Below are 16082 nucleotides of genomic sequence, written 5' to 3'. Positions count from 1 at the left end.
AAATTGACTGTTTTCTTGTAGTGTAACACAAAATCTGAGAGTGGTTTATAATTTTATTAGATAAGACTCATCCAAATATGCTGGTGTGAGAAATGTAGTGATGATATAAAAATTCTAAATAGTAATCGGTATTTTTCAAAAGAATATTTCAATTATATACATTCTATATACCATGACTTTACTAATTATATATAATACGAGATTTCTCAAAGTATAAAGAAAGATAAGACAAGGAAAACATACACCATCTATAAAAAGACGCACCAAACAGAGCCTCTCATTGAATTTTGTGGTAAACGAATTGAACTCTGTAATTGAGGAAAAAATGAAATGAAATAAAATTAAGAAATAAAAAGAGAGACATATTTAAGTTACGAAATTAGAAAATATTAAATCACGTATTAATATTTTTCTAAAACAAAATAGGGAACTTTTACTTCTGTTTTGAATATATAAACGATTTTTAATAGAATTTGTTCAATATTTTAATATAGTAAATAAAAAATTTGTATATATGAATGATTTTTTTTACTTGTGTATATATCCGATGGGGTTATGAAATTTTTCTATATTTTGTTTTTTAAAAATATAGGGTTTTGTGCAAAACACCCATCTAACTCATCTAGTTTTGCAATTTTACCCTATATCTCTAACAAACACATATTAATCCTATGAAGTCTAAAATAATACACAATATGACCCTTATATATATATTGTAAATGTTTTTACACTCATAAAGATTAGATTTTTAAAATTTCGAAGGTCGAGTTGAACTTTTCGTCGAGAAGGCTTCAATTAAATATATTAAATATCAATATCTTACAAAATGTTGTCGTAGAAAAAAACGACGAAAAAGGGGTTACATTGCGTATTATTTTAGAGTTCATCGGATAATTATGCATTTTTTGGAGGTGGAGAATAAAGATGCAAAAATAGATGAGTTAGAGGGTTTTTGTTTGCACAAAATTCTAAAAATAACAAAATTTGATTTGATATATGTGGATATTTCACTAATATATTTGACACATGTCATGATCACCTGAGTTAACAATTTTGAAAACCCAACTTTATGTAGATATTTAGCACATATATTGGATTATGTTCATTGTTTTCATACCCGATCCGAACTGCTCTTTCCAACCGTTTAACCCGCTATCCAGAAACTCTTCTCATCTAAGTTTAGTGTTAACAAGTCATGGAGAACCTCATTGTATAGAAGTATTACAAACCAAACCTTTAGATTGATTCAAATAATTTCACGAAGAAAATATTATAAATCGATTTATTTGTTTAAATTTGGAGATATAAACCGATGATTGATTAATTATGTGAAGCTATTTTACTTTTATTTTCTCTTTGTAGTCAATATTTCTTAGTTATTGTTACGTGTTTCACACATGGAGTTTCAACTTTATTAAATTTATAAAACGGCTAATCAAATACCTAATTAAAGTATTCAAAGATGTTAAATTAAAAAAATTAATATGACAGTTTCATATTTCAATCCATATAAATAAGCTAGGATTTTATTGTTATTCATCAATCAAAAACAAACAAAGCATTAAGCATATAGTTGCTATACTAAGACTTTTTACTCAATTTCTCATTATGTCTATCAAAAATGTGTTTTTACTTCTAGCGGTTCTATGTATCATAGTTTCTGTAAATGCTCAATTGCCTCAGTTTCCGGCTCAACTTCCTTTTCTGTTTCCGTTCCAACTGATTCCTGGATTACCTGATATAACAAAATGTTTCTCATCCGTGATGGATATTCCTGGATGCATTGTAGAGATTTCTCAATCCATTTTCACTGGAAAGTTCGGTAATTTAGGTCCGACTTGTTGCAAAGCATTTCTGGACGCCGATAATTGCATACCAAAAATTCCATTCATTCCATTTTTTCCTCCGATGCTAAAGGAACAATGTTCAAGAGTTGCCGGTGCAACTCCTCCCATACCAAAATAGTGTTTTATCTTATTTTTAAAATAGATAACTTTTTTAACTTATTTTTTTAAAATTTTAGCTTACGTTACATGTTATAATAATAATTAAAAAAAGAAGAAGATATAGTAATAACATTTGAGAAGTTGCATTTGGGTTCCATGTTTATACATTCTTCAATTCTAATGAATAACACCTTGAAACATCGAGTCCATAATTGAATTTAGTCTTACAATGTTACAAACCTTCAAATTGTTTCAATAAATCTTTAAATATGTCATAACACAAAATCTGAGAGTGGTTTATAATTTTATTAGATAAGACTCGTCTAATTATGCTGGTGTGAGAAATGTTGTGATGATATAAAAATTCTAAATAGTAATCAGTATTTTTCAAAAGAATATTTCAATTATATACAATCCATATACCATGCCTTTACTAATTATATATAATACGGGATTTCTCAAAGTATAAAAGAAAGATAAGACAAAGAAAACATACAACATCTATAAAAGACGCACCAAACAGAGCCTCTCACTGAATTTTGTGGTAAACGAATAGAACTCTGTAATTGAGAAAAAAATGAAATGAAATAATATTAAGAAATAAAAAGAGAGACATATTTAAGTTACAAAATTAGAAAATATTAATCACGTATTAGTATTTTTCTAAAACAAAATAGGGAACTTTTACTTCTGTTTTGAATATATAAACGATTTTTAATAGAATTTGTTCAATATTTTAATATAGTAAATAAAAAATTTGTATATATGAACTATTTTTTTTACTTGTGTATATATCCGATGGGGTTATGAAATTTTTCTATATTTTGTTTTTTAAAAATATAGGGTTTTGTGCAAAACACCCATCTAACTTATCTAGTTTTGCAATTTTACCCTATATCTCTAACAAACACATATTAATCTTATGAAGTCTAAAATAATACGCAATATGACCCTTATACGTATATTGTAAACTTTTTTACACTCCCATATATTAGATTTTTAATATTTCGAAGGTCGATTTGAACTTTTCGTCGAGAAGGCTTCGATTAAACATATTAAATATCAATATTTTACAAAATATTGTCGTAGAAAAATGACGAAAAGGGGTTACATTGCGTATTATTTTAGACTTCATCGGATAATTATGCATTTTTTGGAGGTGGAGAATAAAGATGCAAAAATAGATGAGTTAGAGGGTTTTATTTTGCACAAAACCCTAAAACTAACAAAATTTGATTTGATAAGGGTGGATATTTCACTTATAAATTTGACACGTGTCATGATCACGTGAGTTAACAATTTGGAAAGCCAACTTTATGTAGATATTTGGCACATATATTGGATTATGTTCATTGTTTTCATGCCAGATCAGAACTGCTCTTCCCAACCGTTTAACCCGCTATCCAGAAACTCTTCTCCTCTAAGTTTAGTGTTAACAAGTCATGGAGAACCTCATTGTATAGAAGTTTTACAAACCAAACCTTTAGATTGATTCAAATAATTTCACGAAAAAAATATCATAAATCGATTTATTTGTTTAAATTTGGAGATATAAACCGATGATTGATTAATTATGTGAAGCTATTTTACTTTTATTTTCTCTTTGTAGTCAATATTTCTTAGTTAATGTTACGTGTTTCACACATGGAGTTTCAACTTTATTAAATTTATAAAACGGCTAATCAAATACCTAATTAAAGTATTCAAAGATGTTAAATTAAAAAAATTAATATGACAGTTTCACATTTCAATCCATATAAATAAGCAAGGATTTTATTGTTATTCATCAATCAAAAACAAACAAAGCATTAAGCATATTGTTGCTATACTAAGACTTTTTACTCAATTTCTCATTATGTCTATCAAAAATGTGTTTTCACTTCTAGCGGTTCTATGTATCATAGTTTCTGTAAATGCTCAATTGCCTCAGTTTCCGGCTCAACTTCCTTTTCTGTTTCCGTTCCAACTGATTCCTGGATTACCTGATATAACAAAATGTTTCTCATCCGTGATGGATATTCCTGGATGCATTGCAGAGATTTCTCAATCCATTTTCACTGGAAAGTTCGGTAATTTAGGTCCGACTTGTTGCAAAGCATTTTTGGACGCCGATAATTGCATACCGAAAATTCCATTCATTCCATTTTTTCCTCCGATGCTAAAGGAACAATGTTCAAGAGTTGCCGGTACAACTCCTCCCATACCAAAATAGTGTTTTATCTTATTTTTAAAATAGATAACTTTTTCAACTTATTTTTTTAAAATTTTAGCTTACGTTACATGTTATAATAATAATTAAAAAAAGAAGAAGATATAGTAATAACATTTGAGAAGTTGCATTTGGGTTCCATGTTTATACATTCTTCACTTCTAATGAATAACACCTTGAAACATCGAGTCCATAATTGAATTTAGTCTTACAATGTTACAGACCTTCAAATTGTTTCCATAAATCTTTGAAATATGTCATAACACAAAATCTGAGAGTGGTTTATAATTTTATTAGATAAGACTCGTCCAAATATGCTGGTGTGAGAAATGTTGTGATGATATAAAAATTCTAAATAGTAATCAGTATTTTTCACAAGAATATTTCAATTATATACATTCCATATACCATGCCTTTACTAATTATATATAATACGGGATTTCTCAAAGTATAAAGAAAGATAAGACAAGGAAAACATACAACATCTATAAAAGACGCACCAAACAGAGCCTTTCACTGAATTTTGTGGTAAACGAATAGAACTCTGTAATTGAGAAAAAAAAAAAGAAATAATATTAAGAAATAAAAAGAGAGACATATTTAAGTTACAAAACTAGAAAATATTAAATCACGTATTAATATTTTTCTAAAACAAAATAGGGAACTTTTACTTCTGTTTTGAATATATAAACGATTTTTAATAGAATTTGTTCAATATTTTAATATAGTGAATAAAAAATTTGTATATATGAACTATTTTTTTTACTTGTGTATATATCCGATGGGGTTATGAAATTTTTCTATATTTTGTTTTTTTAAAATATAGGGTTTTGTGCAAAACACCCATCTAACTCATCTAGTTTTGCAATTTTACCCTATATCTCTAACAAACACATATTAATCTTATGAAGTCTAAAATAATACGCAATATGACCCTTATACGTATATTGTAAACTTTTTTACACTCCCATAGATTAGATTTTTAATATTTCGAAGGTCGATTTGAACTTTTCGTCGAGAAGGCTTCGATTAAACATATTAAATATCAATATCTTACAAAATATTGTCGTAGAAAAATGACGAAAAGGGGTTACATTGCGTATTATTTTAGACTTCATCGGATAATTATGCATTTTTTGGAGGTGGAGAATAAAGATGCAAAAATAGATGAGTTAGAGGGTTTTATTTTGCACAAAACCCTAAAAATAACAAAATTTGATTTGATAAGGGTGGATATTTCACTAATAAATTTGACACGTGTCATGATCACGTGAGTTAACAATTTTGAAAGCCCAACTTTATGTAGATATTTGGCACATATATTAGATTATGTTCATTGTTTTCATGCCAGATCCGAACTGCTCTTCCCAACCGTTTAACCCGCTATCCAGAAACTCTTCTCCTCTAAGTTTAGTGTTAACAAGTCATGGAGATCCTCATTGTATAGAAGTTTTACAAACCAAACCTTTAGATTGATTCAAATAATTTCACGAAGAAAATATTATAAATCGATTTATTTGTTTAAATTTGGAGATATAAACCGATGATTGATTAATTATGTGAAGCCATTTTACTTTTGTTTTCTCTTTGTAGTCAATATTTCTTAGTTAATGTTACGGGTTTCACACATGGAGTTTCAACTATATTAAATTTCTAAAACGGCTAATCAAATACCTAATTAAAGTATTCAAAGATGTTAAATTAAAAAAATTAATATGACAGTTTCACATTTCAATCCATATAAATAAGCAAGGATTTTATTGTTATTCATCAATCAAAAACAAACAAAGCATTAAGCATATAGTTGCTATACTAAGACTTTTAACTCAATTTCTCATTATGTCTATCAAAAATGTGTTTTCACTTCTAGCGGTTCTATGTATCATAGTTTCTGTAAATGCTCAATTGCCTCAGTTTCCGGCTCAACTTCCTTTTCCGTTTTCGTTCTAACTGATTCCTGGATTACCTGATATAACAAAATGTTTCTCATCCGTGATGGATATTCCTGGATGCATTGTAGAGATTTCTCAATCCATTTTCACTGGAAAGTTCGGTAATTTAGGTCCGACTTGTTGCAAAGCATTTCTGGACGCCGATAATTGCATACCGAAAATTCCATTCATTCCATTTTTTCCTCCGATGCTAAAGGAACAATGTTCAAGAGTTGCCGGTGCAACTCCTCCCATACCAAAATAGTGTTTTATCTTATTTTTAAAATAGATAACTTTTTTAACTTATTTTTTTAAAATTTTAGCTTACGTTACATGTTATAATAATAATTAAAAAAGAAGAAGATATAGTAATAACATTTGAGAAGTTGCATTTGGGTTCCATGTTTATACATTCTTCACTTCTAATGAATAACACCTTGAAACATCGAGTTCATAATTGAATTTAGTCTTACAATGTTACAGACCTTCAAATTGTTTCCATAAATCTTTGAAATATGTCATAACACAAAATCTGAGAGTGGTTTATAATTTTATTAGATAAGACTCGTCCAAATATGCTGGTGTGAGAAATGTTGTGATGATATAAAAATTCTAAATAGTAATCGGTATTTTTCAAAAGAATATTTCAATTATATACATTCCATATACCATGCCTTTACTAATTATATATAATACGGGATTTCTCAAAGTATAAAAGAAAGATAAGACAAGGAAAACATACAACATCTATAAAAGACGCACCAAACAGAGCCTTTCACTGAATTTTGTGGTAAACGAATAGAACTCTGTAATTGAGAAAAAAAAAAATGAAATAATATTAAGAAATAAAAAGAGAGACATATTTAAGTTACAAAACTAGAAAATATTAAATCAGGTATTAATATTTTTCTAAAACAAAATAGGGAACTTTTACTTCTGTTTTGAATATATAAACGATTTTTAATAGAATTTGTTCAATATTTTAATATAGTAAATAAAAAATTTGTATATATGAACTATTTTTTTTACTTGTGTATATATCCGATGGGGTTATGAAATTTTTCTATATTTTGTTTTTTAAAAATATAGGGTTTTGTGCAAAACACCCATCTAACTCATCTAGTTTTGCAATTTTACCCTATATCTCTAACAAACACATATTAATCTTATGAAGTCTAAAATAATACGCAATATGACCCTTATACGTATATTGTAAACTTTTTTACACTCCCATAGATTAGATTTTTAATATTTCGAAGGTCGATTTGAACTTTTCGTCGAGAAGGCTTCGATTAAACATATTAAATATCAATATCTTACAAAATATTGTCGTAGAAAAATGACGAAAAGGGGTTACATTGCGTATTATTTTAGACTTCATCGGATAATTATGCATTTTTTGGAGGTGGAGAATAAAGATGCAAAAATAGATGAGTTAGAGGGTTTTATTTTGCACAAAACCCTAAAAATAACAAAATTTGATTTGATAAGGGTGGATATTTCACTAATAAATTTGACACGTGTCATGATCACGTGAGTTAACAATTTTGAAAGCCCAACTTTATGTAGATATTTGGCACATATATTGGATTATGTTCATTGTTTTCATGCCAGATCCGAACTGCTCTTCCCAACCGTTTAACCCGCTACCCAGAAACTCTTCTCCTCTAAGATTAGTGTTAACAAGTCATGGAGAACCTCATTGTATAGAAGTTTTACAAACCAAACCTTTAGATTGATTCAAATAATTTCACGAAGAAAATATTATAAATCGATTTATTTGTTTAAATTTGGAGATATAAACCGATGATTGATTAATTATGTGAAGCCATTTTACTTTTATTTTCTCTTTGTAGTCAATATTTCTTAGTTAATGTTACGTGTTTCACACATGGAGTTTCAACTATATTAAATTTCTAAAACGGCTAATCAAATACCTAATTAAAGTATTCAAAGATGTTAAATTAAAAAAATTAATATGACAGTTTCACATTTCAATCCATATAAATAAGCAAGGATTTTATTGTTATTCATCAATCAAAAACAAACAAAGCATTAAGCATATTGTTGCTATACTAAGACTTTTTACTCAATTTCTCATTATGTCTATCAAAAATGTGTTTTTACTTCTAGCGGTTCTATGTATCATAGTTTCTGTAAATGCTCAATTGCCTCAGTTTCCGGCTCAACTTCCTTTTCTGTTTCCGTTCCAACTGATTCCTGGATTACCTGATATAACAAAATGTTTCTCATCCGTGATGGATATTCCTGGATGCATTGCAGAGATTTCTCAATCTATTTTCACTGGAAAGTTCGGTAATTTAGGTCCGGCTTGTTGCAAAGCATTTTTGGACGCCGATAATTGCATACCGAAAATTCCATTCATTCCATTTTTTCCTCCGATGCTAAAGGAACAATGTTCAAGAGTTGCCGGTACAACTCCTCCCATACCAAAATAGTGTTTTATCTTATTTTTAAAATAGATAACTTTTTCAACTTATTTTTTTAAAATTTTAGCTTACGTTACATGTTATAATAATAATTAAAAAAAAGAAGAAGATATAGTAATAACATTTGAGAAGTTGCATTTGGGTTCCATGTTTATACATTCTTCACTTCTAATGAATAACACCTTGAAACATCGAGTCCATAATTGAATTTAGTCTTACAATGTTACAGACCTTCAAATTGTTTCCATAAATCTTTGAAATATGTCATAACACAAAATCTGAGAGTGGTTTATAATTTTATTAGATAAGACTCGTCCAAATATGCTGGTGTGAGAAATGTTGTGATGATATAAAAATTCTAAATAGTAATCGGGTATATTTCAAAAGAATATTTCAATTATATACATTCCATATACCATGCCTTTACTAATTATATATAATACGGGATTTCTCAAAGTATAAAAGAAAGATAAGACAAGGAAAACATACAACATCTATAAAAGACGCACCAGACAGAGCCTCTCATTGAATTTTGTGGTAAACGAATAGAACTCTGTAATTGAGAAAAAAATAAAATGAAATAATATTAAGAAATAAAAAGAGAGACATATTTAAGTTACAAAATTAGAAAATATTAAATCACGTATTAATATTTTTCTAAAACAAAATAGGGAACTTTTACTTCTGTTTTGAATATATAAACGATTTTTAATAGAATTTGTTCAATATTTTAATATAGTAAATAAAAAATTTGTATATATGAACTATTTTTTTTACTTGTGTATATATCCGATGGGGTTATGAAATTTTTCTATATTTTGTTTTTTAAAAATATAGGGTTTTGTGCAAAACACCCATCTAACTCATCTAGTTTTGCAATTTTACCCTATATCTCTAACAAACACATATTAATCTTATGAAGTCTAAAATAATACGCAATATGACCCTTATACGTATATTGTAAACTTTTTTACACTCCCATAGATTAGATTTTTAATATTTCGAAGGTCGATTTGAACTTTTCGTCGAGAAGGCTTCGATTAAACATATTAAATATCAATATCTTACAAAATATTGTCGTAGAAAAAAATGACGAAAAGGGGTTACATTGCGTATTATTTTAGACTTCATCGGATAATTATGCATTTTTTGGAGGTGGAGAATAAAGATGCAAAAATAGATGAGTTAGAGGGTTTTATTTTGCACAAAACCCTAAAAATAACAAAATTTGATTTGATAAGGGTGGATATTTCACTAATAAATTTGACACGTGTCATGATCACGTGAGTTAACAATTTTGAAAGCCCAACTTTATGTAGATATTTGGCACATATATTGGATTATGTTCATTGTTTTCATGCCAGATCCGAACTGCTCTTCCCAACCGTTTAACCCGCTATCCAGAAACTCTTCTCCTCTAAGATTAGTGTTAACAAGTCATGGAGAACCTCATTGTATAGAAGTTTTACAAACCAAACCTTTAGATTGATTCAAATAATTTCACGAAGAAAATATTATAAATCGATTTATTTGTTTAAATTTGGAGATATAAACCGATGATTGATTAATTATGTGAAGCCATTTTACTTTTATTTTCTCTTTGTAGTCAATATTTCTTAGTTAATGTTACGTGTTTCACACATGGAGTTTCAACTATATTAAATTTCTAAAACGGCTAGTCAAATACCTAATTAAAGTATTCAAAGATGTTAAATTAAAAAAAAATTAATATGACAGTTTCACATTTCAATCCATATAAATAAGCAAGGATTTTATTGTTATTCATCAATCAAGAACAAACAAAGCATTAAGCATATAGTTGCTATACTAAGACTTTTTACTCAATTTCTCATTATCTCTATCAAAAATGTGTTTTTACTTCTAGCGGTTCTATGTATCATAGTTTCTGTAAATGCTCAATTGCCTCAGTTTCCGGCTCAACTTCCTTTTCTGTTTCCGTTCCAAATGATTCCTGGATTACCTGATATAACAAAATGTTTCTCATCCGTGATGGATATTCCTGGATGCATTGCAGAGATTTCTCAATCTATTTTCACTGGAAAGTTCGGTAATTTAGGTCCGGCTTGTTGCAAAGCATTTTTGGACGCCGATAATTGCATACCGAAAATTCCATTCATTCCATTTTTTCCTCCGATGCTAAAGGAACAATGTTCAAGAGTTGCCGGTACAACTCCTCCCATACCAAAATAGTGTTTTATCTTATTTTTAAAATAGATAACTTTTTCAACTTATTTTTTTAAAATTTTAGCTTACGTTACATGTTATAATAATAATTAAAAAAAAGAAGAAGATATAGTAATAACATTTGAGAAGTTGCATTTGGGTTCCATGTTTATACATTCTTCACTTCTAATGAATAACACCTTGAAACATCGAGTCCATAATTGAATTTAGTCTTACAATGTTACAGACCTTCAAATTGTTTCCATAAATCTTTGAAATATGTCATAACACAAAATCTGAGAGTGGTTTATAATTTTATTAGATAAGACTCGTCCAAATATGCTGGTGTGAGAAATGTTGTGATGATATAAAAATTCTAAAGAGTAATCGGGTATATTTCAAAAGAATATTTCAATTATATACATTCCATATACCATGCCTTTACTAATTATATATAATACGGGATTTCTCAAAGTATAAAAGAAAGATAAGACAAGGAAAACATACAACATCTATAAAAGACGCACCAGACAGAGCCTCTCATTGAATTTTGTGGTAAACGAATAGAACTCTGTAATTGAGAAAAAAATAAAATGAAATAATATTAAGAAATAAAAAGAGAGACATATTTAAGTTACAAAATTAGAAAATATTAAATCACGTATTAATATTTTTCTAAAACAAAATAGGGAACTTTTACTTCTGTTTTGAATATATAAACGATTTTTAATAGAATTTGTTCAATATTTTAATATAGTAAATAAAAAATTTGTATATATGAACTTTTTTTTTACTTGTGTATATATCCGATGGGGTTATGAAATTTTTCTATATTTTGTTTTTTAAAAATATAGGGTTTTGTGCAAAACACCCATCTAACTCATCTAGTTTTGCAATTTTACCCTATATCTCTAACAAACACATATTAATCTTATGAAGTCTAAAATAATACGCAATATGACCCTTATACGTATATTGTAAACTTTTTTACACTCCCATAGATTAGATTTTTAATATTTCGAAGGTCGATTTGAACTTTTCGTCGAGAAGGCTTCGATTAAACATATTAAATATCAATATCTTACAAAATATTGTCGTAGAAAAATGACGAAAAGGGGTTACATTGCGTATTATTTTAGACTTCATCGGATAATTATGCATTTTTTGGAGGTGGAGAATAAAGATGCAAAAATAGATGAGTTAGAGGGTTTTATTTTGCACAAAACCCTAAAAATAACAAAATTTGATTTGATAAGGGTGGATATTTCACTAATAAATTTGACACGTATCATGATCACGTGAGTTAACAATTTTGAAAGCCCAACTTTATGTAGATATTTGGCACATATATTGGATTATGTTCATTGTTTTCATGCCAGATCCGAACTGCTCTTCCAAACCGTTTAACCCGCTATCCAGAAACTCTTCTCCTCTAAGTTTAGTGTTAACAAGTCATGGAGAACCTCATTGTATAGAAGTTTTAAAAACCAAACCTTTAGATTGATTCAAATAATTTCACGAAGAAAATATTATAAATCGATTTATTTGTTTAAATTTGGAGATATAAACCGATGATTGATTAATTATGTGAAGCCATTTTACTTTTATTTTCTCTTTGTAGTCAATATTTCTTAGTTATTGTTACGTGTTTCACACATGGAGTTTCAACTATATTAAATTTCTAAAACGGCTAATCAAATACCTAATTAAAGTATTCAAAGATGTTAAATTAAAAAAAATTAATATGACAGTTTCACATTTCAATCCATATAAATAAGCAATGATTTTATTGTTATTCATCAATCAAAAACAAACAAAGCATTAAGCATATAGTTGCTATACTCAGACTTTTTACTCAATTTCTCATTATGTCTATCAAAAATGTGTTTTTACTTCTAGCGGTTCTATGTATCATAGTTTCTGTAAATGCTCAATTGCCTCAGTTTCCGGCTCAACTTCCTTTTCTGTTTCCGTTCCAACTGATTCCTGGATTACCTGATATAACAAAATGTTTCTCATCCGTGATGGATATTCCTGGATGCATTGTAGAGATTTCTCAATCCATTTTCACTGGAAAGTTCGGTAATTTAGGTCCGGCTTGTTGCAAAGCATTTTTGGACGCCGATAATTGCATACCGAAAATTCCATTCATTCCATTTTTTCCTCCGATGCTAAAGGAAAAATGTTCAAGAGTTGCCGGTGCAACTCCTCCCATACCAAAATAGTGTTTTATCTTATTTTTAAAATAGATAACTTTTTCAACTTATTTTTTTAAAATTTTAGCTTACGTTACATGTTATAATAATAATTAAAAAAAGAAGAAGATATAGTAATAACATTTGAGAAGTTGCATTTGGGTTCCATGTTTATACATTCTTCACTTCTAATGAATAACACCTTGAAACATCGAGTCCATAATTGAATTTAGTCTTACAATGTTACAGACCTTCAAATTGTTTCCATAAATCTTTGAAATATGTCATAACACAAAATCTGAGAGTGGTTTATAATTTTATTAGATAAGACTCGTCCAAATATGCTGGTGTGAGAAATGTTGTGATGATATAAAAATTCTAAATAGTAATCGGGTATATTTCAAAAGAATATTTCAATTATATACATTCCATATACCATGCCTTTACTAATTATATATAATACGGGATTTCTCAAAGTATAAAAGAAAGATAAGACAAGGAAAACATACAACATCTATAAAAGACGCACCAGACAGAGCGTCTCATTGAATTTTGTGGTAAACGAATAGAACTCTGTAATTGAGAAAAAAATAAAATGAAATAATATTAAGAAATAAAAAGAGAGACATATTTAAGTTACAAAATTAGAAAATATTAAATCACGTATTAATATTTTTCTAAAACAAAATAGGGAACTTTTACTTCTGTTTTGAATATGTAAACGATTTTTAATAGAATTTGTTCAATATTTTAATATAGTAAATAAAAAATTTGTATATATGAACTATTTTTTTTACTTGTGTATATATCCGATGGGGTTATGAAATTTTTCTATATTTTGTTTTTTAAAAATATAGGGTTTTGTGCAAAACACCCATCTAACTCATCTAGTTTTGCAATTTTACCCTATATCTCTAACAAACACATATTAATCTTATGAAGTCTAAAATAATACGCAATATGACCCTTATACGTATATTGTAAACTTTTTTACACTCCCATAGATTAGATTTTTAATATTTCGAAGGTCGATTTGAACTTTTCGTCGAGAAGGCTTCGATTAAACATATTAAATATCAATATCTTACAAAATATTGTCGTAGAAAAATGACGAAAAGGGGTTACATTGCGTATTATTTTAGACTTCATCGGATAATTATGCATTTTTTGGAGGTGGAGAATAAAGATGCAAAAATAGATGAGTTAGAGGGTTTTATTTTGCACAAAACCCTAAAAATAACAAAATTTGATTTGATAAGGGTGGATATTTCACTAATAAATTTGACACGTATCATGATCACGTGAGTTAACAATTTTGAAAGCCCAACTTTATGTAGATATTTGGCACATATATTGGATTATGTTCATTGTTTTCATGCCAGATCCGAACTGCTCTTCCAAACCGTTTAACCCGCTATCCAGAAACTCTTCTCCTCTAAGATTAGTGTTAACAAGTCATGGAGAACCTCATTGTATAGAAGTTTTACAAACCAAACCTTTAGATTGATTCAAATAATTTCACGAAGAAAATATTATAAATCGATTTATTTGTTTAAATTTGGAGATATAAACCGATGATTGATTAATTATGTGAAGCCATTTTACTTTTATTTTCTCTTTGTAGTCAATATTTCTTAGTTAATATTACGTGTTTCACACATGGAGTTTCAACTATATTAAATTTCTAAAACGGCTAATCAAATACCTAATTAAAGTATTCAAAGATGTTAAATTAAAAAAATTAATATGACAGTTTCACATTTCAATCCATATAAATAAGCAAGGATTTTATTGTTATTCATCAATCAAAAACAAACAAAGCATTAAGCATATAGTTGCTATACTCAGACTTTTTACTCAATTTCTCATTATGTCTATCAAAAATGTGTTTTTACTTCTAGCGGTTCTATGTATCATAGTTTCTGTAAATGCTCAATTGCCTCAGTTTCCGGCTCAACTTCCTTTTCTGTTTCCGTTCCAACTGATTCCTGGATTACCTGATATAACAAAATGTTTCTCATCCGTGATGGATATTCCTGGATGCATTGCAGAGATTTCTCAATCCATTTTCACTGGAAAGTTCGGTAATTTAGGTCCGGCTTGTTGCAAAGCATTTTTGGACGCCGATAATTGCATACCGAAAATTCCATTCATTCCATTTTTTCCTCCGATGCTAAAGGAAAAATGTTCAAGAGTTGCCGGTGCAACTCCTCCCATACCAAAATAGTGTTTTATCTTATTTTTAAAATAGATAACTTTTTCAACTTATTTTTTTAAAATTTTAGCTTACGTTACAGGTTATAATAATAATTAAAAAAAGAAGAAGATATAGTAATAACATTTGAGAAGTTGCATTTGGGTTCCATGTTTATACATTCTTCACTTCTAATGAATAACACCTTGAAACATCGAGTCCATAATTGAATTTAGTCTTACAATGTTACAGACCTTCAAATTGTTTCCATAAATCTTTGAAATATGTCATAACACAAAATCTGAGAGTGGTTTATAATTTTATTAGATAAGACTCGTCCAAATATGCTGGTGTGAGAAATGTTGTGATGATATAAAAATTCTAAAGAGTAATCGGTATTTTTCAAAAGAATATTTCAATTATATACATTCCATATACCATGCCTTTACTAATTATATATAATACGGGATTTCTCAAAGTATAAAAGAAAGATAAGACAAGGAAAACATACAACATCTATAAAAGACGCACCAGACAGAGCCTCTCATTGAATTTTGTGGTAAACGAATAGAACTCTGTAATTGAGAAAAAAATAAAATGAAATAATATTAAGAAATAAAAAGAGAGACATATTTAAGTTACAAAATTAGAAAATATTAAATCACGTATTAATATTTTTCTAAAACAAAATAGGGAACTTTTACTTCTGTTTTGAATATATAAACGATTTTTAATAGAATTTGTTCAATATTTTAATATAGTAAATAAAAAATTTGTATATATGAACTATTTTTTTTACTTGTGTATATATCCGATGGGGTTATGAAATTTTTCTATATTTTGTTTTTTAAAAATATAGGGTTTTGCGCAAAACACCCATCTAACTCATCTAGTTTTGCAATTTTACCCTATATCTCTAACAAACACATATTAATCTTATGAAGTCTAAAATAATACGCAATATGACCCTTAT

The 16082-nt window shown here is 28.1% G+C and overlaps 5 protein-coding genes and 2 pseudogenes across 7 annotated transcripts; all 7 read left to right on the top strand.

The window, feature by feature from the left end:
• Window positions 1–1608: 1608 nt before the first annotated feature.
• On the top strand, window positions 1609–1965 carry AT5G36550 (ECA1 gametogenesis related family protein; the record flags this gene model as incomplete). The annotated part of the gene is made up of 1 exon (NM_001085193.1): window positions 1609–1965. The coding sequence occupies one exon, from the start codon at window positions 1609–1611 to the stop codon at window positions 1963–1965; it is 357 nt and encodes a 118-aa protein (NP_001078662.1).
• A 1836-nt stretch (window positions 1966–3801) lies between these two features.
• On the top strand, window positions 3802–4158 carry AT5G36540 (ECA1 gametogenesis related family protein; the record flags this gene model as incomplete). Its single annotated transcript, NM_001085192.1, has 1 exon — window positions 3802–4158. The coding sequence occupies one exon, from the start codon at window positions 3802–3804 to the stop codon at window positions 4156–4158; it is 357 nt and encodes a 118-aa protein (NP_001078661.1).
• A 1836-nt stretch (window positions 4159–5994) lies between these two features.
• On the top strand, window positions 5995–6351 carry AT5G36530 (annotated as a pseudogene). Its single transcript has one exon.
• Window positions 6352–8188: 1837 nt separating this feature from the next.
• On the top strand, window positions 8189–8545 carry AT5G36520 (ECA1 gametogenesis related family protein; the record flags this gene model as incomplete). Its single annotated transcript, NM_001085191.1, has 1 exon — window positions 8189–8545. One exon carries the CDS (start codon window positions 8189–8191, stop codon window positions 8543–8545), a length of 357 nt encoding a protein of 118 aa, NP_001078660.1.
• A 1845-nt stretch (window positions 8546–10390) lies between these two features.
• On the top strand, window positions 10391–10747 carry AT5G36510 (annotated as a pseudogene). The gene has a single exon.
• A 1841-nt stretch (window positions 10748–12588) lies between these two features.
• AT5G36500 (ECA1 gametogenesis related family protein) lies at window positions 12589–12945 on the top strand (the record flags this gene model as incomplete). Its single annotated transcript, NM_001085190.1, has 1 exon — window positions 12589–12945. One exon carries the CDS (start codon window positions 12589–12591, stop codon window positions 12943–12945), a length of 357 nt encoding a protein of 118 aa, NP_001078659.1.
• A 1840-nt stretch (window positions 12946–14785) lies between these two features.
• Window positions 14786–15142, top strand: AT5G36490 (ECA1 gametogenesis related family protein; the record flags this gene model as incomplete). Its single annotated transcript, NM_001085189.1, has 1 exon — window positions 14786–15142. One exon carries the CDS (start codon window positions 14786–14788, stop codon window positions 15140–15142), a length of 357 nt encoding a protein of 118 aa, NP_001078658.1.
• Between the last annotated feature and the right edge of the window lie 940 nt (window positions 15143–16082).

This window comes from Arabidopsis thaliana, chromosome 5 (genome assembly GCF_000001735.4).
Source record: "Arabidopsis thaliana chromosome 5, partial sequence".
NCBI classification, from domain to species: domain Eukaryota; kingdom Viridiplantae; phylum Streptophyta; class Magnoliopsida; order Brassicales; family Brassicaceae; genus Arabidopsis; species Arabidopsis thaliana.
Note: the sequence above shows the minus strand (reverse complement) of the source record. Positions and strands in the feature narration are given on the sequence as shown.